General features: G+C 38.6%; 3 protein-coding genes across 4 annotated transcripts; 1 reads left to right on the top strand and 2 right to left on the bottom strand.

Moving 5' to 3' along the window:
• Nucleotides 1–1,073: 1,073 nt before the first annotated feature.
• LOC113679679 (uncharacterized) lies at nt 1,074–10,611 on the bottom strand. Its single transcript, XM_089182284.1, is given in 6 exon segments — nt 1,074–3,915; nt 3,918–5,561; nt 6,174–6,604; nt 9,749–9,862; nt 10,128–10,242; nt 10,376–10,611. Coding segments are annotated over 4 exon segments (4,086 nt in total). The 5' UTR covers nt 9,766–9,862; nt 10,128–10,242; nt 10,376–10,611; the 3' UTR covers nt 1,074–1,921.
• Nucleotides 10,612–11,127: 516 nt separating this feature from the next.
• LOC113679644 (uncharacterized) lies at nt 11,128–18,940 on the bottom strand. Its single transcript, XM_089182283.1, has 5 exons — nt 18,699–18,940; nt 18,060–18,150; nt 16,816–17,923; nt 15,985–16,415; nt 11,128–15,593 (listed from the first exon to the last, which is right to left on the bottom strand). The coding sequence occupies exons 2-5, from the start codon at nt 18,118–18,120 to the stop codon at nt 11,956–11,958; spliced, it is 5,238 nt and encodes a 1,745-aa protein (XP_089038409.1). The 5' UTR covers nt 18,121–18,150; nt 18,699–18,940; the 3' UTR covers nt 11,128–11,955.
• LOC149040610 (schlafen-like protein 1) lies at nt 18,924–25,647 on the top strand. 2 transcript variants are annotated; one of them, XM_089182285.1, is made up of 8 exons: nt 18,924–19,091; nt 20,476–20,763; nt 21,518–21,623; nt 21,775–21,847; nt 22,195–22,303; nt 23,252–23,396; nt 24,241–24,324; nt 25,100–25,647. In XM_089182285.1, exons 2-8 carry the CDS (start codon nt 20,477–20,479, stop codon nt 25,202–25,204), a joined length of 909 nt encoding a protein of 302 aa, XP_089038411.1. In that variant the 5' UTR covers nt 18,924–19,091; nt 20,476; the 3' UTR covers nt 25,205–25,647. The 2 variants fall into 2 exon arrangements, with proteins under 2 accessions (XP_089038411.1, XP_089038412.1); XM_089182286.1 differs by lacking the exon at nt 18,924–19,091 and adding an exon at nt 20,221–20,349.
• Nucleotides 25,648–26,936: the final 1,289 nt, after the last annotated feature.

The following is a 26,936-nucleotide window of genomic DNA, read 5'->3' as shown; positions in this document are numbered from 1 at the left end:
AAACTTGGCTAACCAAAACTACATACGATGAGGAGAATTTACGGTGCAGTCCACGACAGTCCGCCACAATTTAACTGAATGAGAAGGTATTGAATCTCAACCTTCATTTTTTTTTTTTTTTTTTTTCATTTCTTGAGAATAAAATTGTCAAAATAAAATACAATCTGGTGGACTGCGCCAAAAATCTTTATTACCGTTATCTTTGTGCGTGTGCCAAACGGATCTGAGTAACATCAAATTAGCTCGAAGTTTTTCTCCAAAATGGCCATTTGGACACACCCTTTAATTCCATGAAGTTTTACAAATTCCGTGACACCTAGCGACATAAGAGTGTGACTGGACTGTGGATCAGCAGACAGCAGAACATCCGGAACCTTCGAAACCCGTTTTTGTCAAAGAAAAGTAATGGAACAAAATAAAAACTGAAAAGACCTTAACACTGTTAGAGAGGTCGTTTTAGGGTTTAAGAAGATTACCTTAGGGGAGATTTATGTTTTAATTGCCCTTGATGTCTAGCTTTAATTGTGGTGACATTTATCGTCCAAAGGTATGATAATGTCTAAGTAGCAATTAGCAGCCTTTACCTTGAGTGTTATTAATTGAACCATAATTTGAAAGCTCTAACGGTTTGGGTACTTCGATATCCGAGGAACGCCTCATCCGAAGGTTCTCAGCAAACCGCTATGCTGGAATTTGCGGCCTTTTTAAAATTCCATTCCATTATACGACCCTGGAATGAGGAACACGAACGTAAACTAACATCATCGCCCATGATACGAGTAGAACATCGGGGTGGTCGGGGTGTCCGGAGCGAATTTACAGCGTTTTGCTTCCAGTAGATTCGGTTCCACTGGTTCTGGACGTTCTGGACGCAGCTGGAAAGTAATTTCGCGTTTTTGGTTTTGGTTTCGCGATGTAATGACATATATGTCAGAAGGATTTTTTTTATTGTGGGCCCTTGAACGTCCATCTTCTGTTCGAGATAACGGGCAACTTTGTTCTTTTCATTGAAATATTTCTCCTTCGAATTAAGTTTTTCAGTAGCTAAAGAAGCGATCGTGTATGAGACTAAGTAATGGTCACTTGAAAAAAAGTTAATTTTATTGTGACAAATATTTTGGCTTTGGAAGCACAATTTCAAAAATTATTTAGCTCGAAATTTATTTCATAAATAATTGTGATCTACAAAATATCTTGTAGTGTTTGCCTTATTATTAGCTTGATTCTTGGTTTTTTTTTTTGATCATCAAACTTATACATTACCGGGTTATGACATACAAATGTCTGAATAACCATATAAACTACGTAGTTCCCAAAATAACGACATAGATGAATATGTAAATCTTTTGTTAACCGTTTTGGTGCCCATAGATTCTTTTGACTTATCATTTGACCTTACAATAAACAGTTTTAAGATATCTTTCCAAAATTCGAGGCCAAACCTCTTCAATGGCACCTCCTTAGATCATTCTAACGTTACCGCGATTTAAAATTTAAGGAACATTATTCTACGACTCTCAAATAGGACATATAAAAAAGCTCATCTAAAGGCTTCATAGCCGGAAAGAGAATTTGAGAACCACGTGGTGGTTTGTTTAGACGTATATAGATTTTGCCTAATCTTATTTTCGCTCAACGAAAACAGATCACAAGTCGATCAACGACACGATTTGTAACGAAATTAGATGGATGAAGACAGTACCTAAGATATACGTAACAATTAAAAGGGTCAATAAAAAATTTACAGGAAATTATAGCTTGTTTTCCATTGAAAAGTGATTGAAAATGTCATTGTATGTCATTGTTCTACCTCATACAGAGCGAGCAACCAAAGCCTTCAATAGAATCCGACTGTAAAATTTTCATTATATTCCAAATGGTCGTTTGAACGAGACACTATTGAAGTGCCAAACAGTCTTTCTCAATACTCGTTTAGTGAATCCTGTGGCGAAAATGTTATGCCATTGGCAACAGGACCCTGAAGATTAAAACTGACCACAAAATACACCAAAGCTCCTGGTGTAAAATCCATCTGCACTTTGCCGATGTCAGCGTTCTTGCCAACATAGAGTTCAAGATTACCTTGCACCAGCTCGATGCAAAAATGCGACTTTCCACGACTTGATTCCTTCTCTCTGATTCTTCCTTTACACTCTTTCAGTTTCGTTCTACTCTCCACCTGCCAAAATTTAGAAACTTTTTGAAAATTGTCGGGAGAGTAGTTCGTCTCTCCACGAAGCAATGCATTGCGGCTGATGAAGCGAGACATACCATTTCCCTCCTTGCCCACATATAATGTAGCATAAAATTTCTTCAGATGGTTCTGAGATTTCTCTCGGCACTTTTGCAAGGCTTGGATATACTTTGGCATAAAATCTAGAGTGTTTCCATCCAAAATTTGTAGGAAACAGATAACCATCTGGTAAAAGGGCGGGAGGCAGTCGTGGCCCGCCACCGACAACCACTTGTCACAAACATGGAGACCCTGCTGAAGAGTGTAACATCTTGTTCCTGTCACTAGCATACATACTTTTATCAGATGATGAGCGAGGCTGTAATCGTTTTCTTTGAGAACGAGTTCTTCCAGGAGTTTCAGCAGATATTCAAGATTTTCTTGTTTGAAATTGTCGACTGCCTCGTTGTGTGTCAAAAGGAAGTGGGCCTGAAGTCGCTTAAGCTCCAACATTGACGATTCCCGGAAATTCTTCGTGGTGCAAATTGCTTTACAGGCTTGAACAATATCTTCGTCGGCTTTCAGTCTACCAGGAAGATGAGATCTTGAGCGGAACGTTTTCATAAGGGATAACCTCAAATTGTTAGACAGCCTTTTGGTTTCCTCGGGATCAGCAAGTTGGGACACGCTTTGGACAATACCATCAACAACGTCTAGAAGATATAAAGAGTCACTTAAACATGTCCGAAAAAAAGGAGGAGACAAAGTTGTCATAAAACGCAAGGTCTCTTGAGTGTCATTATCGCACATGTTCCTCATGATCCATGTGATGCACTCGAGCCACACCTCAACTTCGCCAATAAGAGGGTGTGGGTAAGTTGGAGGAAAATTGCGTGCTTCACGATGCGCCTCAAGAACTTTGCTGGCCAGTTCTTCCAATTCTTCAAGATCGTGGACCTCGCCAGAATTGATCTTGTGCTTGAGTTCAAAATGAAGAACGACACCTTTAGTATGGCACAAGTTCTTGTATCCAGCTTTAAATGCTGCACAATCATGGACCTTCAAAGCACGTTGAATTAGTTCTTTCGCTTTTGGGAATGATGGGGGATCCTTTCTTGCACAAAATCGTGCTGCATTCGCATACATCACTGGCTGATTGATCTTCTCAGCAGCTTTACAAAAGATGTCTGCTGCTCGATCTGAATCTGTACTCTTCAATTCTTCGAATAGAAGAGAGAACTTGAGCTTCTCCGTTTGACCTGGCCTGACCTTGTTGTAGATGAAAAGTTCATTTAAAAGGGGTAGAAGAGTTTCTTGCTGATATATAGGAAATTGAAGAAATCGGTCGACAATCTGAAAAAGGTCGCGTTTCTGCTCTTGGTACACTCTTTTAAGGATTAGGTCTGCGACTACATGATGCTGGAATGTATAGCTTTCTGGTGGATTATCTTTTCCAGATGGTGTTGGTTTCGCGGGTATCATTAAATTCATCAGATAATCTGAAAACAACTGCTTGATATCATCATAGGTGGCAGTGTTCTTATCTTCTAGGCGAATGAACTGCTTAAAAGCTTCGTGTAGGAGAATGGCCGGAGTTGGAAGATTAGCATACTTTTGTAAGAATGCAACCACTGCGGCAATCTCTTGCTGAATTCCTCTAAGTTCGTTGAAGGTGTCTTCGATGATCTTCTCTAGTTTAGGACGGAATTCCTGCATCATGGCCAGGAGAGGAAAATGGAAACACGACAGAGGCCAGATAAAATCTGCCTACTGTTCAGTGATTTATCGACCGAATCGAGGTACTCCTTGTACTTGGACTTGAATTCGTGCAGATCAGTGACGGATTCCTCCAGTTTAACATTGACATGAAACACTTTATGAACATGGCAAGACTCCTGTGTTTTCTTTGATTCTTTCATTCCTCGAATACATCGTAATAAAAGGGCTCTTTTGCCTTTACTTTGAAGTATTCGTGCGAGCTTGTTCGAGAGGCCCTCTATGGAGCCTGATTGCTTTCCATCTATAAGAATCAGTGGAGGTGTATTGCAAATTTCTTCGATCGAGGATATTCTTTCTGCTAGCTTGCTTGCAAAGTCGTTATCTTCATCTGAAGAGCGATGAGAGTCAACATCAGTTGTCAGGCATGGGTATGAACAATGCAGATCCCAAAGAACACGACGGGCAATGGTGGTGGCGCCTGTGCCTGGCGAATGTCGAATTTCTACGGTGATGGGACGAAATAGGCCTTGATCCAAGAGTCGCTGAACGTGAACTTGGATATCTCTCTCAAGCTGTCTTCTAGCATCGTGATTGTCATAGAGACTGGCAAACGATATTTCATTTCCTGACAAGAATGATTTTCTTTGCTCTTCCAAGTGTCTTTCTACTTGTTCCAAAGATTCCGAGGGGTTATTAGCATCTTCCGGTAGATCCTCACATCCTAAGTACAAGACTTCCAGATACTCTTTGATGTAGAGGTACTGTCGTCGACTAAGGTGTACTGGAACTCCAGCATGGGAAGTAGGCATTCGCAGCTTCTGATCCGTACACGTTCCGAGTATCTCTTTTAACCCCAGATCAAGAATCTTAGGGCACAACTGGAAGGCTTGCACACTGGAATTACCGCAAAGATCATGCCAATTCCCGTTGTTGACAGACACGAACGTCAGTTTGTGCTTGTTGAAGTTTTCGATCAAACGACTCATTGTTACTTGTAGAAAGGGTTGGCTGCACCCAGTGAAGGGGAGGATAAGGCATACGACTGGCTTTAACTCGTCAAACGTGTCTGGATCCGAACAACACCGAAGCAAACTGTTAATGTCTTTTACTGCCGTGGCTTCCCAATCAGAAAATTCTTCACATTTGCAGTCGTTATCGTCACCAGCCCTTCCTTTGACAAATAACCACTGAGTTTTTTTTGGGTCGATCTGCCCTACCAAACTTCGCATGGTACTTTGTTTCAACTCTGCAGGAGTAAACATGTTTACCAGGTTACTCATTTGCTCTTCTTTAGATGTAAACTCGTGATAGAAGCCTTCTTCTTCTGACATGAGATCAAAATCCAGTATCATCTTCCAAGCAACACTTCTCAAATTAGAATAGCACTTCATTTCCGCATTTGGTACAGTATCGATGGCAAGAATGTACTGATTTTTTTGGGAATCAAAGTCACCAACCGCGGAACGAAATCTCAGCCATTCGTCCCACTGAGGACTACTCATGTCATCTTGAGTAAGGATAGTTTTTTGAGTCCCCGAACCTGCCTGAATGGCCATGACGTAGTCTAACTTTTTACTGATATCGTCCAGTTTCTGTTCACAACGAAGATGACTATCTCGTTCGGCGAGAAAAAGGTCCATGTAGTACTCTGCTCCAACAAGGTCTGTGGCTGAAGACAGAAGGCGAATAAAGAATAAAATAAACATTTCATGCAATATTACATGACATTACTAGATCGCTGACCACACAGCGTGTCTTCTTTGGATTGATCAGTATGACAGGCATTCATAACTAGAGATTCACGTGACATCTCAAGGCTTAATATCCTGGGAGCCAAAGGGGAAAATAGAAGAAACAATAAAGCATTTAAGTAATAATTCATAAAAATGTTTATGTCACTTTGACTTCTGACCATGAGAAGTAACTTATCAGAAAGTTACAACTTGCTACGTCATAGCCCGACACAGGTCGTGAAAGTAGCAGTTTAGTCGCCAAATGTTCCTCAGTTGCCATGACGACCAAAACGGACGCAGTTTGGAGCACTACTCCCAAGCAATCATCGACCGTAGTCGAACATCTTTCCTGATTTTGCTTTATCTAGGAAACTACGCCAATGCATAGAAATATGTATTATTGTGGGTCCTGTTTTCCTTCTTGTCCCAAAAATCTCATAAACCCTACAATTAAATTGTGAGTTACGATAAAAGATCAAATTCTACGGTTTAATACCCGAACAACTTAAGTGTGTCATTAGAATTTGCCATTTAATTTGTTTCATTACCTCTTCTAAATTCCATCTCAGAAATGACTTTAGGGTCTGCTCCGAGTGTGATGAAGTGTTTCGACAGCAAGGGCCAGTAGTAACCGAAGTCTGTATCGGACATCGTATCTGTAGATGGATGTCCAAGTAGTTTGTTACGGCATTTTTTTAACTCTTTCAGTGCAGTTTCATAGCCTGGTCTTTTGACAATTTCCAGGGCACAACTTTTTGAGTAGAGAAGTGCAGTGGTCATCAATGAAAAGTCCCATTCTTTGATGTTTCCCTTGTTGAAGCTGACTTGTTCGTCTTTAGAAAGAGTCATTTTTCCCTTGTCAAATGCGGCTGCATCAGATGGTTGATTAGACCAATTTGGATTGATGTCCATAAACAACCTTCTGAGCGTACGAAGGCCAACCCCATAAATAAGCTTGTAAATACACAGAATGTTTTTACTGGAAATAGAAAGAATCATTCAAAATATTAATCAAGGCAAATATTTGTAAATATGTACAGAAACAACGGCATATCGAAAATCGAAGCAGGCGTTTCACTATCCTGTATTAATCAATTATTCGCTAAAAATTATGCTCTAATTTTCTAGGCACTGATAAGACATGATGCAGCGTGCTCAGGTGGCAGGAAACAGTTCGGACGCCATGTTTCTGGTTGCATAAGTGGCTCTCGTCTATTTTTCTTGTGCTGTTATTTACATTAGTTATGTCACTTTTCTGTGAAATCCTGTTGATATTTTGTACTGTGATGTTATTACCGTATCAAAAAACATGAGGTCAGACAAAGCTGATGTGTCACTAAAATTATGTTTACAGCAAAAGTGTACTGTGCTGGACAAGTAATAAAAATTATAATAATAACCGTATGCGGCGAAAACGATTTGATGGTGCTCTTAGCAGAACACCTGTAACAAAACTCGAAAAGTTTTCACGAAAAAAAAAGCAAAAGATAAAGAAATTAATATTGGCGTATAGGCATATTCTTATAAACATTCCTATGTCATCTAAAATGTATTGCTACTTCAAATGCAGACTTAGATCAAGGAGGAATACTCACACTATCAAGTCCATACAAAAATGAGAGCGAAATGGCATTCTACACGATAAACACTGCATCGAAAACAGTTGCGTTGTAGAGAGTCTGAGTAAACATGTATCTATATTGCTATTATGGAAGGAAAGGTAAACATTGAAAGAAATATCTCAAAGTGTATTGAGTTTGTTTTAGTTTAATCTCCCATATTATGAACACAAGAATGTAACTCTTAATGGTAACTGTACGAAGCAACAGCTGTCTAATGATATAGAGAAAAATTCTGGTCCCTTTTATGCTTCGTGTTGGTGCCAGTAAAACAAGACAAGTGTTGCAATGGGTGTGTGCGCAAAAATATATCCCAATGTGAAGAAACTAAGTTACCCTGGTGGCTTAAAACAAGTAATGCATATTGGAAATCAACTTAAGAGTGGTCAGTTACAACTAGCAAGATAATCGTATTTCCTATTAACTGGATAACCAGCAGTATCAGAAGCTATAGTGGTAACGTCCATGGTGAGGCTACCATTGAGGGATATGAGTACTGTGTGGGAGAAAAAGAGCTTTTGAGCCATTTATACTAGGTGATCGAAAACTGATCATTTATTTTGACATATGGTTGTGTCACTGCTGCTATTGTTTACTCTCCTGATGATGGCCATTTAAAGTGATATTTACGGTAAGAGCAATCCTCAAAGAACTTGTGTACTGCTAGATGTATCATCTAACTTAATGCGGTGCTTTTAAAGTTTATATGGAATAACTTAAACGTATGAACTTTAAGGATTAAATAATGGTGTTTATAAAAATGGCTTTTGCGCAGTTACTCTTTATTACTAATAATAAATCGGAGCGGAGCCAAGACTATCCTCATTTACATTTCTGATTTCATGTTTTTAAAATTGAAACTTTGACATCAATGGTGAAAGGATGGAAGAATGATCAGATTTATTGGAGGAGAGTTGTGCTAATTATGATGTGCCTTCAGTTTCATTCACACAGGAAACCTAGAAAGGGCTGACGCAAACTTACAGCTGACAGCACACATGGAAATTCCAAGTAACGAGCTCCTAACAAGAGGCTCTCATCAAAGTGAATAAACACATAATCTTTGTATTTATGTGATTTTTCTTATAATTATTACATTTATCATGTGTTTTTTTCTGAAATTGAGTACGTTATCATTTTTGTTTTTGCGATTAGCTCCCAAAATCCCTTAATCATTTGTCATTTATCCACCACTGCAAAGGCAGACAGACATTAATTATATACTTATATACTCCTAAACCGTTTTCAACTGAATCTTTTTTCCGCTTAGTTATTTAGGTCCACAGTTTTAACAGGTAATTTAACTTGTTCAAGCCACACAGTCTTCAGTTTTACATGGTCTATTTTCTCCACAGATTTGAAAGGTGATTTAACTTGTTCAGTGTTTTTCTACCCCAAGAAAGAGAGAAACAAAAGCTTTATTCAATACAGTTCTTGATGTGCTGTTAGAAGCGAAAAACGCACGAATTTCGATCTTCCGTGTACCTGCGAAACCCATGCAGAAGGATTATGCTTAGATTTGTTAAAAATTCTGAAAGATGTATGTTTAACACAAATATTCCTTTAAACAATACGTTACGGACATCGTAATTTAACTTCCGTTTTCGCAGCCATGATTAGCTTCGCTTCGGTGAGTTGAAGTGTCGCTTATTTTATCGCGTTTAAGAATTTGATATCCATTGTTTTCCTAACGGAGTATTCTGTTAGGAAGAGGCATTTTTCCTTTTCATTCTCAGAAAGGGTCGGAAGGGAACGGAAATCCGATTTGAAATTTTCTAAAAGTTGGCCGCGTGGATGCCAAGAGGCAGTGATCATTAGGCTTCATACCACGAGAACGGAAATCGGTCGCAAGATCACCGAATGCAAGCGAAACTTCCCGCATTTGTTTGTCAGCATGTACGATTGTTCAATCATTGTGTATCGATTCATTCTATTGTTCCCTTACACGCTGAGCTTTTGTCTATAATACAATAATACATTTTACATTATTACGGCTCCCCTCTACGAGGCTATTCTGTCGTGATATACAATGATAGCAAATATATGATAACAAATTAAAACGGGGCAAAAAAATTATTTACATGTGTCGCGAAAAAAATGTATTTACATGCATTCATATACAGGTTGAAAGACGTGTTTCGATCCAATTAAGAAGAGTTTCTAACAAAGTGGGCGACTTTCCTTTTAAAACTTGAAATATTGTTTATGTTCCTTTGCAGGCAAACTCAGCACGATAATTGTGTGGTGTTAACGTCAATATGTGTCATTATGCAAAACAGGCTCAAAACGCCTGAGAAGAAGCCCCTTTTATATCAAAACGTCAAGGGCAGTAAACATTGACTTGTCAGACCCTGACTAGCTGACAAAGTATCCCAGTCGTAAATAATTATTTATTTTAAACGACTCTGATACCTCAATGCTAGAGAAGAATAGTCTCCTGGAAGACTGTAAACGACACTTTCATTTAGAAACTTTTCGTAGAAACAAATAACATATTCACTAACCTTTCGCGATCTGACATTGTAAATCAGAATTTATTCATTGCACGACGGCTGCCCAGACGGTGTAAATATTCGTGACGTGCAAAGCGTTTCTTAGAAACTGATGGGATTGAACACCTACAACAAAAAGAATGGAAATTTTGTATGTTCAAGTGTAAAATATAATTATGCTTAACTTTCACTTCCGCTCTCTCTTTGATATGTGAAAATCGTAACGTGTTCAAACCTGTTCTAGTATCCCTGTCGTAATTAATTATTTATTTTAGACGACTTCGATACCTCAATGCTCAAGAGAAATTGCCTCCTGGAAGATTTAGTTCAAACTTTTGTAAAAGACACTTTTTTGCAACTTTTCATGGAAACAAATAAAATATTCACTAACCTTTCGCGATCTGACGTTGAAAATCAGAATTTATTCATTGCACGACGGCTGCCGAGACGGTGTAAATATTCTTGACGTCGCAAAGCGTTTCTTAGAAACTGTTCTGATTAAACACCTACAACAAAAAGAATGGACAAAACATGACGCGGAAAAGTGTAAAAGAACGTTAGAGAAAAGGCGATTGCCAAATACCATCGTTGAGTTGGGAAAGTTTTGTATCCTCAAGTGTAAAATATAATTATGCTTACCTTGCACTTCCGCTCTATCTTTAATATGTGAAAATTACACGGCCCATCAGAGCTGTTAAGCATGTCAACCTTTCATACGGTTATGCTACTCTAGCGGTAAGTACTTGGAACGGAATCGCCCTGTTCCTGATATTTGACGATTTACGAGTTACGCAGCTGCCTATGTCATCGTATTTCCTCAGATATCTGTCGAGCAAATGTTTTTATTAAACCAATCCGTTATCCGACGAAGACCTGGGAACAAAAAGAAAGTACCTCGCTGTGGTGGAATGGCAGATGTGTGATCACGTGGGATTTTCAAAAATAACAACATCACCAAACATGTAAGGAAGTTGGTTTATTTTGCCTCTACTGAAGAAAACAAAATTTCGATCTATTTCTATTCCAAAGCAATGAAACAGCTGCCTTAATAATTATTTTTTCGTTCCCTGTCACTACATTCGTCCGCATGAAAATATTTTCCCTCTTATTCGGACAGACAACGAGACAACACTGAGACAATAAAAGAACTGTAGTAAATACAAATTGTTTCAGGTTGAACAAGTACCAACGAAAATGAATTAAAATTCCAAAACACCAATCAAATCCTTAGTAGGTAATTGATAGTAATTGATAGTTTCCATTTGAAACCGTTGGTCTATTTCCTCACAACCGTAGGTTCATTGTAAATTTGTCACCGTTATAACCTTCGTTTTAAGGGATGAGCCTATTTTTCTGATGAAGTACACACTTTAAGCTGGGCACGGAGGTGAATTTAAAATGCTTTAATGAAGCCATAGAAATTCTGACTGGTTTTAATCCTAAAGGAAATCACTAGAGAGTGTCATTGTAAAAAAGGAGGGTATTTCAAATTGAAGAGAACAGTGCTACTGTAAAAACATGTCTTCCAAGATGAAAAAAAAGCGTCCACTCTCAAAAACTATAAAGCGTCCGCTACTTTTCAGATCTAATACAAAAATCCAATTTCCGTGTGCACTCTTATATCAGAGCACAATTTTTGATATAACACAGAAATTCCCATTGATAAAATTATTTTAAAAAATAAGTGTAGGTACATATATATATATATATATATATATATATATATATATATACACATGTATATATATATATACATATACATACATACATATACATATTAGTCCAGGGATACGCAGTGTTTGCGAACACTGTGAAGCTTGGAAACTACAATAAATGTCCACTAGGAGAATGACATATAAATGATGTTTTTCGTGTTTAAGGTCGCTAAATTACTCCATCTGGTCCTGGTTTATCGATCTAGTTTCGTCGTTGTGCGGGAGTACCATAGAATAGCAATAATATTTACAAAGAAGTATTTTTCTCAACGTATAAAGCTGGAAAACTTCAATTAATAACAGCCATAGGACGCCTTAGCATTAATGTATAACTAGAACGTCAACGTGCAATGTTCAATTGCTGTCTCTGATTCAAATCGAAAGATCAAAAGTCAATGAGACCCTAGCCAAACCGTGGGGTCCTCAAAGTACTAAAGAGTTGCATGTCTTTTTTCAGTTCTAAATCCAAAATGCGTCCATCAGTATGCTATTTCCGCATTTCTGTCAACCATGCGTTGGTTCTTGTGATTCGAAAGTTATCCCGTTAGCAACAGGGCCATGGAGATTGAAGCTAACTACAAAGTACACCAACGTCCCCGAGTTGAAGTCTCTTTCTACTTTGCCGATTTCTGCGTTTTTCCCGACGTAGAGCTGAAGATTTCCTTGCACCAATTCAATATAAGGATGGCTCTTCCGGCGACCGGATGACTGTTCTGAGACCCGTATCCTTCCCTTGCATTCCAACAATTTTTTGCGACTGTCTACCCGCCAAAATTTTGTAACTTTATCAGAGTCATCTGTAACGTAATCAGTTTCCCCTCGCAGAAGGCCATTGCGAGTGATAAGACGGGACATCCCTTGTCCTCCTTTGCCAACAAACAAAGTCGACTGAGTACTTCGAAAATGATTCTGGGACTTCTCTTGGCACATCCTTAATGCTTTGGTGTACTTTGGAGTAAATTCAAGTGAGTTACCATCGAGTATCTCTAAGAAGTAGATAGTCATCTGGTAAAAATAAGGGAGGCAGTCGTGCGGAGAAGCATCGCGCCATTTCTCGCTAACAGTAAGACCTTGTTCAAGACTGTAACATCTTTTCCCAGTCACCAAGACACAAACTTTCATCAGGTGGTACGCGAGCCTATAGTCGTTCTCCACCAGCACTAGATCTTCCAGAAGTTTCAACAAATACTCGAGGATTTCGTGGCTTAATGTGTCAATTGGATCATCGCCACTCAGAATGAAGTGGGCCTGAAGCTTCTTGAGCTCTACTTGTGAAGATCTCGGGAAGTTAGGAGTACTACATAATGCTTGACAAGCTCCAATTAAATCATCTGCATTCCGCTGTCGCCCAGATACTGAAAGTCCTCTTTTGAAGTTAGAAATTAAAGACAATCGAGCGCTGTTACAAAGTCTCTGAGTTTCTTCGGCATCTGTAAGATTAGGGACACTCTGGCAGATTCCATCCACTATGTCCAGCAAATTGAATGAGTCACTGACACAGGTCCGAAAGAAAGGTGGTGATTTGTTGGTAAGAAACTTCAAGGTTTTAGCGGAGTCGCGATTGCAAAGATTTTTCATGATCCATTGGATGCATGCCAGCCAAACTTCAACCTCTCCAATTAGAGGATGGGGATAGGTTGGTGGAAAGTTTCGTGCCTCGTGGTGGGCCTGGAGTACCTCTCTGGCTAAGCGTTCAAGCTTCTTAAGATCTATTACCCGGCCAGATTTAATCTCACACTTCATTTCATGAAAGAGAACGACGCCTTTGGTGTGATACAAGCTACGAAGTCGTACTCTTGAATTGTTGGCTTTGAAAGCACTCTCAATGAGCTCCTTTGCTTTCGAAAACGATGGTGGTTCCTTCTTAGCGAGAAATCTTGCCGCGTTTGCATATACAGCGGCATCATTTGTCTTTATAGCAGCCTCACAGAAGATTCTTGCCGCATGCTCTGAATCCATACATTTGAGTTCTTCAAACAATACTGAAAACTTGATCTTTCGCCCATATTTGTTGTGGAGAAACAGTTCTTCAAAGAGGGGCAGGAAGCATTCGTGTTGGTAAATAGGTAGCCGAAGGAACTTGTTCACTATTCCGAAGAGATCACACTCCTGGACCTGTAAAACCTTTTTCAGAACCAAATCGGCAACCAGCGGATGTTGAAGAGTGTAACTTTCAAGTGGCGCTTTCTCTGGTATACTCAATCTTCCTTTGGGCCTGGGAGGGTCTGTAGGCACCATTAAATTGAGCAAGTGCTCTGTAAACAGATGTCTGATGTCTTTATAGGTGATTGACTTATCACCAGTGACGCGGATGTACCCTTTGAATGCTTCATACAGGAGAAAGGCTGGTGTTACATGATTTGCGTATTTCTGCAAGAAAGCCACGACCATAGCCATTTCCTGTTGGATGCCTCCCATTTCGTCGAGAGTGTCTTCAATTATCCCTTTTAGCTTGGGTTGAAACTCTTCCATCATGGCAAGTAGAGGGAAATGAAAGACACGACACAGCTTCTGCTCTTGACTCTCACTTAATGACTGAGCGATGTATTCTTTGTACTTGGATTGAAACTCGTTTAGATCAGCAAGCGAATCCTCAAGCTTAACGTTCACATCAAATACATGGTGAACATGAGAAGACTCCTGGGCTACCCTCTTGGTTGACTTTGAACCATGTTTGCAGCGTAATAGCAAGGCTCGTTTACCTTTGTTGCAGAGCATTCGTACGAGTTTGTTTGAGAGAGCTTCAATCGATCCAGAGTGTTTTCCGTCGATTAGGATCAAAGGCGATGTATAGCAAAGTTCCTCTAGTGCTGAAATTCGGTCAGCAAATTTGGTGGATAGTGTGTTGTCGTCATCGAAATAATAACGAGAACTCGTTATTTCCAGGATTGCACAGGGGTGAGCTTTGTGAAGGTCCCACACAACACGACGAGCTATAGTGGAACCACCTGTTCCAGGTGAGTGTCTAATTTCTACAATCACGGATCGTGTCAAACCCTGGTCGAGGAGACGTTGAACATGGCTTCGAATATCCATCTCAATTTCTCTTCGTGCGTCGTGATTGTCGTAAAGACTTACGAGCGAGATAGGATTTCCTGAAATGAAGGACTTTCTGTGTTCTTCGAAAAAATTTTCCGCTTCTGCTTCATCATGTGAGAATTCTGGGAGATCTTCACAGCCACCATAAAGGATTTGAAGGTGTTCTTTGAGGTACAGGAACTCATTCTGGCTTAGTCTTGCGGGAATGCCAGCTTGCGAAGAGGGCATGCGATACTCTTGTGTTGCTGTAGCGCCAAGCATTTCTGACAGTCCCAGATTAACAAGTTCTGGGCTTAAGTCAAAATTTCGCACCTCAAACTTTCGTGAGATCAGGTGGCAGAACTTGTGCTTAAACGACACAAATTGTAACTTGAACTCGTCAAAGTTTTCGATGAGACGACTCAACGTTACCTCCAAGAAGGATAGACTCTTCTGGCGAAATGGAAGGATAACGCACACGATAGGCTTTTGTTTGTCAAACTTGTCAGGATCAGAATAACATCCAAACAGCCTACTGATGTGTTTAACCGAAGTAGCCTCCCAATCCGGAAACGACTGCGCACTTCCCTCTGTGTCACTTTGCCTCCCATTGACGAAAAGCCACTGCGTTTTCTGAGGATCAAGTTGACGAAGCAGACCTCCCATGGTGCTTTTCCTCAGCTCTGCAGGAGTTATCATGGTGACCAAGTTGCTTTGCCCTTCCTTTGACGTAAATTCATGATAGAATCCTTTCTCTTCAGACATGGGATCAAAGTCCAACACCATCTTCCAGGTAACACCTCTCAAAATTGAAAAGTGCACCAGATCATCCGAAGGAAGAGAGTCCGTCACAAGAATGTATTGGTTTTGGTGAGATTCGAAATCTCCGACCATAGCACAGAATTTCAGCCATTCATCCCAATTGGGACCACCTAGATCTTTGGGACTGACAGGAGTTTGAGCCGGACCGCTAGGTGCTTGGTTTTCAATGATTATATCCAGTTTTTCGTACACCTTTCCAAGATTGGCGTTTATTGTATCCAGCTTCTTCTCGTAATGAACGAACCAGGCGCGCTCTGCCAAGAACCGCTGCTTGTAGTACTCTCCAGAGTAAAGAACCTCATCTGTAAAGAGTACATGTTAGTGTTATTGTTGCGCCTTTGGTGAAGTAGAACCCAGCATATTGAAAACAAGTCTGAGATATTTTGTTTGCTAAAACATGATCCCTGATTAGAATCGCTTTGTCGATAAGCAGAAAAGCTGATATTCCAAACGATAGACAACGTTGGCGCAGGGGTCTGTGAATTGATTTTTTAAAGCATAATTAGGCAGTTACATCATTTGTTAGACCATTGAGAGCGAAATGAGAACATCTCTTACTCTCTGTTTAATCGTTTACGTATCCAGTCTATCTCTCAGGAAAAAAAATTAGTATTACTGCAACTAAAAGAAAGTTGGGGAAAATAGCTATTGTGTTCATAAACAGTACTGTAGCAGCATGATGCATGTGGATACCTGACTGGTGAATTATGTCTGCAATATCACTTTCATTAGCTCCAAGAACGACAAAGTTACTTGATAAATGAGGCCATAAAGTTTTGAAATCGTCATCAGACATCGACTCTGAAGAAGGATGTCCGAGCAACCTGTTTCGGGCAATTCTCAATTCCTGCAAAGCACGGGTGAAGTCAGGTCTTTTGTTTATTTCCAATACACAGCTCCTGGAGTTGAGAAGTACTTTTGTCATTAATGAAAAGTCCCATTCATTAATGTCTCCTTTATTGAAGCTATCTTCTTCCTCTTTGGTGAGTTCCATCTTCCCTCTATCCATCCCGGCAGCATCGGATGGTTTATTGGTCCACGAGGGATTGATATCCTTGAACAACATGCGAAGCGCTCTCAGACCAACTCCGTAGACAAGTTTGAAAATGCACATGATGTTCCTCCTAACATATCCAAACAAATCAACATAACATTAGTGTTTCACTTTGTTTGAGGGCTCGAAGGGAGGTGCCCAAGAAAAACAATAATAAAATCACAATGATGAATAGCATCAAGAGTAGCCTGCATTGCGGGCATCTTATCAGGGAGAGTTAACGTTCCGAACCTTTTTGTTGATGGCTATATCATTGTCTGAACAGATATTAAACAAAAAATTAACATTCGCTAAAGAACTGGCTCCCAAAAGGAATAGAAATGAAAGCAAGACAAGCTAAAGAACAACACTTCCGAGTGCCATCACTGCACAGATAGACTAATGCTAGTGACAGATCAAAGTAAAAGAAAAAGTACTTAGCTACCTTAGTTTGTGTTATAAACAGGAAGGTAAAGACTGAAGTTACTTACTCTTCGCGATTTGCTTGTCTGGTGGTTGTACTTCCTTCATCAGTCTCCTGAATTGGCCTGGCTGTGTCGGTTAATGAAGCTGGTTCTGTAGATCCGCGTAATGGAAATGCATTCATATGGTCTTTTACAGCAGTCATTTCACCCGAAGTTGTTGCAGTTGTACTTATAGCTAGGTCAACTCCATTTTCACTACCTGACGGCGGGTTCGCCTCCTCATTTTCTTTTCCCGTTTCCTTTTTCTTCTGATTCGTCACAAAAGAATTAACTTGAACAAAGCTTGCATCCTCTGCGTTTGGATTCTGATAATTAGTTGCATGTTGATCACCCATAGTTGTCAATAAGTGTTGATGTGAGACGACCTCTAGAGCTGTTTCTTCCTCCTTTGCATGCTCTAAATCTTCATGCCTATCACGTATATCGTGAACTGGCTCTTGTAAATTAACCGGGTCATCATCTGCAAGGTATTGAGCAGAATCATTCCTCTCAGTTTTCTTCTTCTTTTTCTTTTTCTTTTTTTTCTTGTTAGTAGAGCTGCCTTCCTGATAAGAGTCGCCTTCCCCATCCTTGACTGCTGATGAAAGTGCACTGGCTAACTGATGATCACCCATAGTTGTCAATAAGTGTTGATGTGAGACGACCTCTAGAGCTGTATCTTCCTCCTTTGCATGCTCTAAATCTTCATGCCTATCACGTATATCGTGAACTGGCTCTTGTAAATTAACCGGGTCATCATCTGCAAGGTAATGAGCGGAAGCATTCCTCTCAGTTTTCTTCTTCTTTTTCTTTTTCTTTTTTTTCTTGTTAGTAGAGCTGCCTTCCTGATTAGAGTCGCCTTCCCCATCCTTGACTGCTGATGAAAGTATACTGGCTAACTGTATGGAAGAATCTGTACGTGGCCTTGTTGTTTCGACCTCAGTCGTTGCTGATAGATGATCAGTAGGATTTGGAGGCTGATCTTTTCCTGAACTACTTGGGAAATTTTCACCACAGCTCTCATCCATCACGACATCTGTAGCAACAGCTGCAGACTTACGTTTTTTCTTCTTGTTCTTTTTCTTCTTTTTGTGACCGTGACTAGTATCAGTGATCTTGATTTCTTCCTGATCGTCTGCCATGTAATTCGCAAAATGAAATGCACTCGATCAAATTCATGAAGGAATCAAGCGTTTGTAAATACATTCGTTAGAACGTTAATAACTACTGATTGCCTGAGGCAAGAAGCGTTTCAATTTACGAACAGTTACCTTCATTATTAGCTGTCTGACATTCGTCTGTCAACGGGTTATCGCTTATAGTGGCCTCCATTGCAAATATTTACATAATCCTTCCGGGGTCCTAGAAAAGTGAGAAAATTTCAACATTTATCTCCTCATAAGTTTTCAATTAACGCTATGTTTATTTATGAACTAACTAGTTACAACTTTATATCCAAAATTTAGTCAATATGGTAAAATAAATCAGATCCAGAGGTAGCGAATACTACCTTGAATTATCGTGGCTCTCGCAAACTCTCCATGCAAACCCGAATCGTATCGGATCAGTCGAAATTTTGAAATGTGAATGGCGATGTCAATGTAGAGTCGATCTTGAGTATTACAAGTATCACAACAAAAGCTCGGTTTAAGAGTATTGCAATTATAGCGCATCACTTTCCAATCATTAACGGTACCTTGTCATAACTTTTCATATAAATTCTAATAATTCTGAGTTTACACAAGGTTATAGCTACAACTGTTTGGGCTTGGTGTCGGATATTTAAACAGGTTTTGCAGTATCTCGCGAGTTTCGGATTAAAACATCAATTTCAAGCTTTTATGAAGCTTTTTTAGTCGAACTGATGAAAGATAATCCACTTAATAAATGGAATACAAGAGTAAACTTGCCCAGTCGGTATCGTTGTGGCTACTGGACCATTTCCGCTGTTATAACAGACGGACCTTGTTTTCAGTCAAAATAAGGTCTCCTGAACCATGCTGTCATGCTAACAACGGAGATCTTCTCGAATTTTATCAGCTTTAAGAATTTTCTATACAAAAACAGCCGCGGTTCTACAGAATAAAACAAAATTGAGCCGTCGGTTCGTTACATATTCGAGCAAAGGCCTGTGGGGTGCGGAAGTATGTTCTGCATGCGCAGAGACCTGGGTAAGACCTCGACTCAGTGTCATCGTAGAACTCTTTGACATGATGCTGGAGTGGGAGTTTTAAAATTTGTTGATCAACACGCGAAGAGTCCGAGTTCTGTGTCCAAGGATAACTTACTTTTGCATACCCAAAGTAAGTTTGAATATTTCTTGTCTTTCTTTTGAGGACCTCTCGAGATCTTGTTCCTGTCTGGCTTTTGAATGACAAAATGGCGTTTTTGGTCTCCGTCGTTGAATTTGCGCGCTCGCACATGTACAAACGAAAACAGGTCAATCGATCTCATTCATGCACAGAACTTTTCCTTATCTTTTAGAACCCAATTTCTAATCACTTTAGTCTGAGATTAGTTCTGGAATCTAGCTTTCTTTTTGTGATGCAAATCTTTTAAATCAATAACTAAGGAGAAATAAGTAGATGTGACTCGTAAATATACGATGTAGATATTTTATGACCATTTCACATTTAGAGACTAATGAAATTTTTGCAAACGTTTATTTATTGGTATCAAGTTGTGGAAGGTCTTGAGTTTGTGTTGAGTGGATGGCGAGGGGAAGGGAACAAAACAGTTACATGGCAAACAAAGTACCGCCTCTTTCTCTCCAGTCAGCTGGGAAGCTGACTGGAGAGAAGTAAAGAAGTAAAAAATCGATTAAGAGGCCTCAGAACCATTGAAATAGTTTTCTTACCGAAGACAGCTCTGAATCAAAACTTATTACAATGATTATACAATGTTTAAGATATTTATTCAGCATTATTTTGACACACACGTTTCTTTTAGCATGCCCGTAATCCCATCCAGTTATTCTCCATTAATTGAAGCTATGGACAGCAGGTTTTGTTGGCTTACCAGCTTAATAACCTGAGATAACTCATAAATATAATTACACCTTCAAGAATCTCAAAATCCCAGAATCAATGTGCACAAGAATGAAGGATAAATTGAGAGTTATAATTACAAACATCAGTTAGTCAGCCAACTTACCAGAAAAGACCCTTGATTTTTTTCTTAATTCAAATTGAAGGACATTCGCACCTGTAACAGGGGGTCACCCATGGGGAATGACAAAGTGACCACCAAATACAGGTTGACAACTTAATGCAGGTTCCACAGTAAAGAGGTATTATAAAGGGCAATACAACAAAAAAAGCAATTTATACCATAATTGACCACTCAATGTACAATAACTTGCTTAAAAATACCATTAGCTTTGATTGTGGGAGATGAACATGGATGAAATATACTTGAGAGCTTGTTTTAGTTTTATTTGAGTTCTGCTCTAAGTGATCATTCAATGTAGGTGGAAACAATACAAGCAGCATGTTAAGGGTGATTGAGAGTGCTTTATAGAGGTGACTGCTTAATAAAAGTGAAAATTAAAGCGTGTAAGGGGTAAGAATTTTGGGACTTAAACAGCTGACTAAAGGTAGTTTTGCTTTAAGTATTCAAAATCTGATCTGCCTAAATTTTTTACAAAGTAATACTAACATGCAATGTATTCTGTTGTGTCATATGCAGGATGAATTTCTTTAAACGAAAACGAGATCCCAATGATCAAGAACAGATTGATGCAGAAAGAGGAAGGGACACAAAGAGACCCAGAAATATTGTATCACTGATCAAGAAAGCTGGGGATAGCGTAAAACAAAAAATAACTGTTGCCTTTAAGGCACTTACAACACGCACCTACAGACATGATGTGAAGTCATTCCTTTTTACAACACCTGCTGGCCCATTACGGTCTGCAAGGTACATAATGACCCCCAGTCAACCATTTAGTGCTGCAAAGTCTTCTCTTGAATGGCGGTAGGTCTTCTAGATGTTTGTGATTTGTGATTGCTCTTGTAGAGCTTAAATTCTTGTTTCTTTTACCCAGCTTTAGCATGATACACTGAGAAAGGGGGTGATCAACTAAGCACAATTTCATACTTTGATTCTGATGGCCTAGCTTGAATATTAATACTGCAACTTAGGAAATCCCTTCTCTTTCATGTAACACTGTACCTTAATTAAGTTGGCCAGAAAATGGTTTCCCATTAAGATAAACCATCTTCATTATCCTGTTTTACCAAACTGACTCTGGATCAAGTCATAGCTAGTGCTTGGTGTCAATTTTCTCTCTTACATTAAGTGATGGGGGGGGGGGGGAAGTTTTCTCGTCTGAGGGAAAACCAATATTCCAAGTTGAATCATGTTCTGGAAACTGGGATTAACTTGATAGTTAACTATCAGTTGATGACTTCAATGTAATAGTGGTAGACACAATACCTTACATGCAATGGTTTGCACTTGACTCTGGATGTTTGTGTGCAGTAAATACTAGATGCTCTTTCAGTGTTTGACTCCATTCAGCAATGTAAATAGGTATTTAGTAACCTGTTCATAAGGCTGGAGCTGCACATACATAGAGTTAAAAGAAGTGCCAAACCTTTTATGTTACTTTGTAGAACATGGGTAACTGAGCATAAAAACTTGATATTCAGAATGCCCATGAAGTTGATATTTTTATTAACAATAATTTTATGACTGGATCCTATGTATTTCACTTTGAATCCTGCAGGAACCACTCTTACTATGTTTTAGACAGCACCATCAATGTGACAGAGAGCCATCATCATGAGTTTAAAACTGGTGGAGGAAGCTACCCCATTACAATATTACCAGAGGTAAAATTGAGAACAAATATTTAAGTAAAAATATAAATTTTGAATGGGGTCTGAGTGCATTTCAGCTGCCAAAATTGTGTTTCTGAAACTCTCTTGTCCTTCCCCTCTTCCTGTTTGTTTTGATGATCTTTTTTCCTTTATTAACTTACAGCATATACAAAAGTACGGCAGTGCTTTTTTGAACACAGATGGAGGTGTCCTCATTGCAGGAGTCCTTGACAATGGTAAGAGACACATGTCACTTGTGGAAGAAGGAAAACAGTAATTGAAAGGAAAGCATGTGGGAAAGTGTCTATATAAAGTGGCTGCAGTTATATGTATTCAATTAAAAGAATTTACTTTTATAGACAATATGTATATTATATTAGATGCTGTGTAAACTGGGTTTTTTGATAGTTATATATGATTGTCATCTATACTGGTATGTTATGGCAGAAATTTTCTGTTAGGACTAGCAGGCTCATCCAGAAAGCTGGCTTTGAAACCTGGTATTTGCTCTACCAAGTTCAATCCCTCCCATTCGATGAACATTATTTTATTTGTGAACACCTGTGGTTTCCATCTTTATCAGGTGCTGTTCGTGGTGTTTATTGCTCACCAAGAATGCAAACTAACATCAGGAATACTGTCAGCCAAGAATTTGAGAAGTTTATTCCCTATGTGGATCATTCTTTATACAAGTAACTATTTATTAGAACCAGACAAATAAGTAATATAAATGTTTACATGTGACAAAAGTGAAAGGTTGCCATTAGTACTATCCACTGTTCGTTTTCTCAGTAAAATGTTGTAATAATTCAGGATTAAGAATGAATATAATTATGATTAATTATCTTTGAATAAATTAAGTCAGGGAAATATCATGAATAGGAAATGGAATACATGTTTTGATGTTATTAAAGTTTGCATGTGAACTTAATCACAACATACATGAGCAGAACATTTGACTTCTTTTTATTATAATTATATTTCCTTATTATTCTCACCAAAATCACATTTAATGCTGGGCTGACCCTTATTTGTTTATCCTTGTTACAATGCAATGGTTTGGAAAATGTTCAACATACATGATATCAGTCATAGGAAAGCCAAGCTTTGAATGATTTTTGCACTATTTCATAAATAAATGATAAACATGTTTTACCTATCACATTCTTTAAAAGATCAATCTTGATGAAATAGGGTGGTCATTTTCAGTGAGTTGCACCTATACGTCACAGGAAGATCTCTATATCTCTATTACTCATGGAGAGATCAAGTGATTAATATAATATGGGAATCTTAAAAAAACATCAACAGTTTCATGAAGGTTAAGAACAATTCAAGGATGGTTTGGATGGACATGGTGCATAGGACTGTGTACATGCTAGTGAGAAATGTAAAATATTTAAGAGGTACCTTGATTTTTTAAGATGCACCCTTGGAAAAACTAATTACTTAAAGCAATTAAAATATTTTATGAAATATTTTTGCATGTAGTTGTGAGCTGAAAATGTCAAAAACTGTCCTCAAAATTTAAGTTATTGTTTATGATGTGCATAAGGACAATAAACCCAATTGCACAAAATAATGTATATACTAGGTACTGATGATGGATAATTTGAAACTTTCCTTAAATCTTTGTCTAGGGTAAAATTTGTTCCTGTAATTTATCAGCCAACACCACGAGAAAGACGAGAGGGACGGTTTATCTACGTAGCAGATGTCTTTGTGATAGAGATCTCTGTTAAGGCTGGTGTTAAAGGTGAATTGTATGAGACCAGAAAAAACCAGGTAAAATAGGAGACAAGTGGCATTGATACTGTTTTCAATATTATCACAAGTGCTAAAAATTGAATGTAACTGTATTTTGGCTTGTTTTCATCAAAGACTAAGTGGAAATGACCAATTGCATCTTCCCTGAGCCTAAGTTAACATGTTGGATGCACCAGGATGGAAATAAATGAAGTTGTTCATATTTCCCTAGAATTTTCCCTTAACCCTTTAACTCCCAGAAACTGATTGTTAATTCTCCCCTCTAGCTGCTACACATTTCCTTGTAATTTAGTTGCAAGAATTTGGTGTTAGATCAAGAAAACAAATTCTACCTGATACATTTGAATATTCTCATTACCCGTTTGCTAAATAGTGGACAGATATTGTAGGGAGAAGTTACATGAATCACTTCTGGGAGTTAAAGGGTTTAATGGGTGCTTTAAAAACTGTCATGACTATGATGATAATGGGATTTTGGATGTCAAGACATTGCCATAAATAAGACATAATAATTCTGAAATGTTCCACAAAATAAAGACATTCATCATAAATAACAGGCCTTAGTTTTTTTTGTCTTTTACATTTACATAAATTAGCCTTCCTGTCCTCGAACAACATCCTCCTCTGACCCCAACTTCCTCTTCTTCCCCCCTCTCCTCAGGCAATAAATATAGACTGGTCCCTTAATGGAAGTTAAAAAGGCTAAAATTAGTTGAGGTTGCCCCAAGAGGTGATCTTCCTAGTAGTAGAAACAAGATTATCCATTATCTTGTGATCAAAAAGCAGAAAGAAGGACGGTGACAATCATACATTCTACATCAAATTTTACACTTGCCAACTCTGTTGATTTTTTAACTTACAGGTGTTCATTCGCCGTGAAAGCAGTGTCCAAGGACCATTGAACCCTCTACAGATCAAGGACATTGTAATATCCAAATATCGTGAAGTGAGTTGATAACTGTAAATGTACTTGTTGATCTTTGGGCCTTTTCCTGCAAATTTTAATTAATAACCTTTGTCATGTTAAAACTTTAAGATCAGAACTACTCCCAGATTGGGGAATGAGATCTGGTGTTTCTTGTCTTCCTAATTAACATTTCCTTTATTTTCTTAAGTTCTTACCATGTGACTGTGCAGGACACCTAGCTAATCTTGAAGAGGACATACACTGAAACCTCAGCCCCTCCTCCCTTCCCCTTCCAAAAAAAAAAAAACTCCATCACAAGCTAGAAGAGAGTGTGCAAACCCAGAAAAGTCACACCTACCTAGAATAAGAAAAGGGAAATACCTTTTGTTTGTCGTAATGTTAGATGTTTACCCACAGGATTGGAAAATCAACTTGAGATCAAGATTGATAGCGCCTATAATATTGGATGCCTGCATGCATAAAATAGATAAAGGAAAGTATCTTGAATAAGTCATGTCAGTTTAATCAACTTAAATAGAAACACAGAAATCAGACCAATGAGGTTGTGGGCAGAATACCCTGGGAAATTACACTTGCCTGCATACAAAGTGCAGTTTCAGACCAGTTGAGCCCCATGACTTTTTTTCTTGTACATCAATTTTCAAGTCCATCAATGGAGTTCCGTAAGCAGAAGTGACTTTTTGCCATCTAAAGTAAGCTAGTAAAAATGTTTATAGTTTCCAGTTAAACTCTGCTGAAAACTATGAGAATATGGATGATGTCATTTTGCTCAGGAAATAAATTTCTTTTCCAGGTTATTGAGCTGAGAAGAATGGAAGCTGCCTTGGCTAAAAATCAAGAGCCAACTAGTAAACAAAATTTCCGACAGAATAGAAATGTTATTGTGGTTTCTCCTTAATGTTGTGGATTGAAATGGAGATTGAAAGAAGCTATGTTAATTGTCTATTGTACATACTACAGAAAAAGTTTAGTTAAAGAATTATTATCTCTGGTATATTGAAGTTTAAAGTTTGGTATTATCAAAAGAAAACATAATTACTGAATGCCAGTGTAACAACTTTATTTAAAAAAAGTTTATATATTTTTGCATTTAATAAATTTTAATTCTCTCCTGAGAGATACAATTATGAACAAAATATGCAACAGAGAAAATCTGATCATTGTAATTTTTCTTTGATGTTGTGAGTTAAAATTAATAATTGAAATGTTCAATTTAATGGAGATCTTTATTCCCATTGAGTTTGTATTCTGGTTGTATATCATACAGAGCAGTCAGCATTTAAAAGAGCTGAGTTTTTTTGCCAAGACGTCAATGATTAAAGTTGGATTTTATCTATTGTATAAGTCTACTTGTTAGTCTCCTTACTGCATGTAACTGCAAATTTCACAATCCAGGAATTTCCGGATCGATGTCTGTATCTAAACAACAACACACTTACCCCTCTCCTAACCCATCATTAGACTGAACTTGTTATCAGTTCACATTAATTCGCTTGGTAGTATTTCCCTCCTTCCCAGCCCTCTCTGCCAAAGGCGCGTTGCTTGAGAAGACCAAACAGCGGCTGCTTATCAGACCAGAAGCCTCCTTACACTTACTTACCCACTCAGGATGAATGACCACAAAAACTAACCTTACTGCCGTCAAATGATTGTACGCGTTTACATGAAGAAAGGAGTGAAGCCTTACCGGGGTTGACCCGATTGGAACAGAAGAGTTGAAATGATTTGTTTCATTACTTCAAGTAAACACGACCCAAAAGCTAACCTGAATTGATACTTAAACTCAAATAACCATATTTCGTTTGTCTTGTTTTTACATCATGATCCTCTCCATTCAGACACAATTGACTTTGTAATTTCTTTTGTCATCTTCACACCCCATTTTTGCTTATTTTTGATCGAAAGGAAGACAAACCCAGTCGAGTCTTGAAGCAAACCAGACATTTGTGTAAAGTTTTTGTCTTTAGTACTCTTTGCAGTGATACAACCCGGACTTAATCAGAACTTGTGTGAAGAGGCCTTAGGGTAATGTGTATTTGAATTTATCGCCTGGTTCCCCCCCCCCCCCCCAATAAGGCTCTGTGATAGTCTTATGACCTCCCTCACTGCCAATCAATTTTGAAAGATAGCCCTCCTTTACACTTTGTTGGATACGACTGACCCACCCTCAACGCTCACTGAAAAGATGTGATCCCCAAAATCCTCCACTCCCCCCTCCCTGGCGATAAATAATAAATGTCTGTAAAGATATTCAAATTGTTTAGAACGTAAATATCTTGACGCGGGCGATTTTGGAAAAATTGGCTTTATTATTTCTATCCTATGAACAGTTACATTTAAAACACATCTTCAAGTCCCATCAAATGTCCATGTTTACAGCATTAACTGGGAATACGCATGATCATGTTTTTAGAAGCTGCTTATGTACAATCAGCGACAAAATTGTCGACGCAATGGTCTTTTCACCCCTTCTATTATTTAAATTTTATACTTTTGCCCTTGTTAAGTTAGCCTATTCGCCCTCTTCCCCCCCCCCCCCAGAATATTTTTGTATCGTGATACCATGGACCTTTAGCTACCTACAGGCAGCATTGAATAGTTGAATAGAGAGGGGGGGGGAGAAAGGGGTC

This window comes from Pocillopora damicornis, chromosome 9 (assembly GCF_964200805.1).
Source record: "Pocillopora damicornis chromosome 9, jaPocDami1.2, whole genome shotgun sequence".
Taxonomy (NCBI): domain Eukaryota; kingdom Metazoa; phylum Cnidaria; class Anthozoa; order Scleractinia; family Pocilloporidae; genus Pocillopora; species Pocillopora damicornis.
The sequence above is the reverse complement of the archived record's forward strand: the minus strand, read 5'-3'. Positions and strand labels throughout refer to the sequence as shown.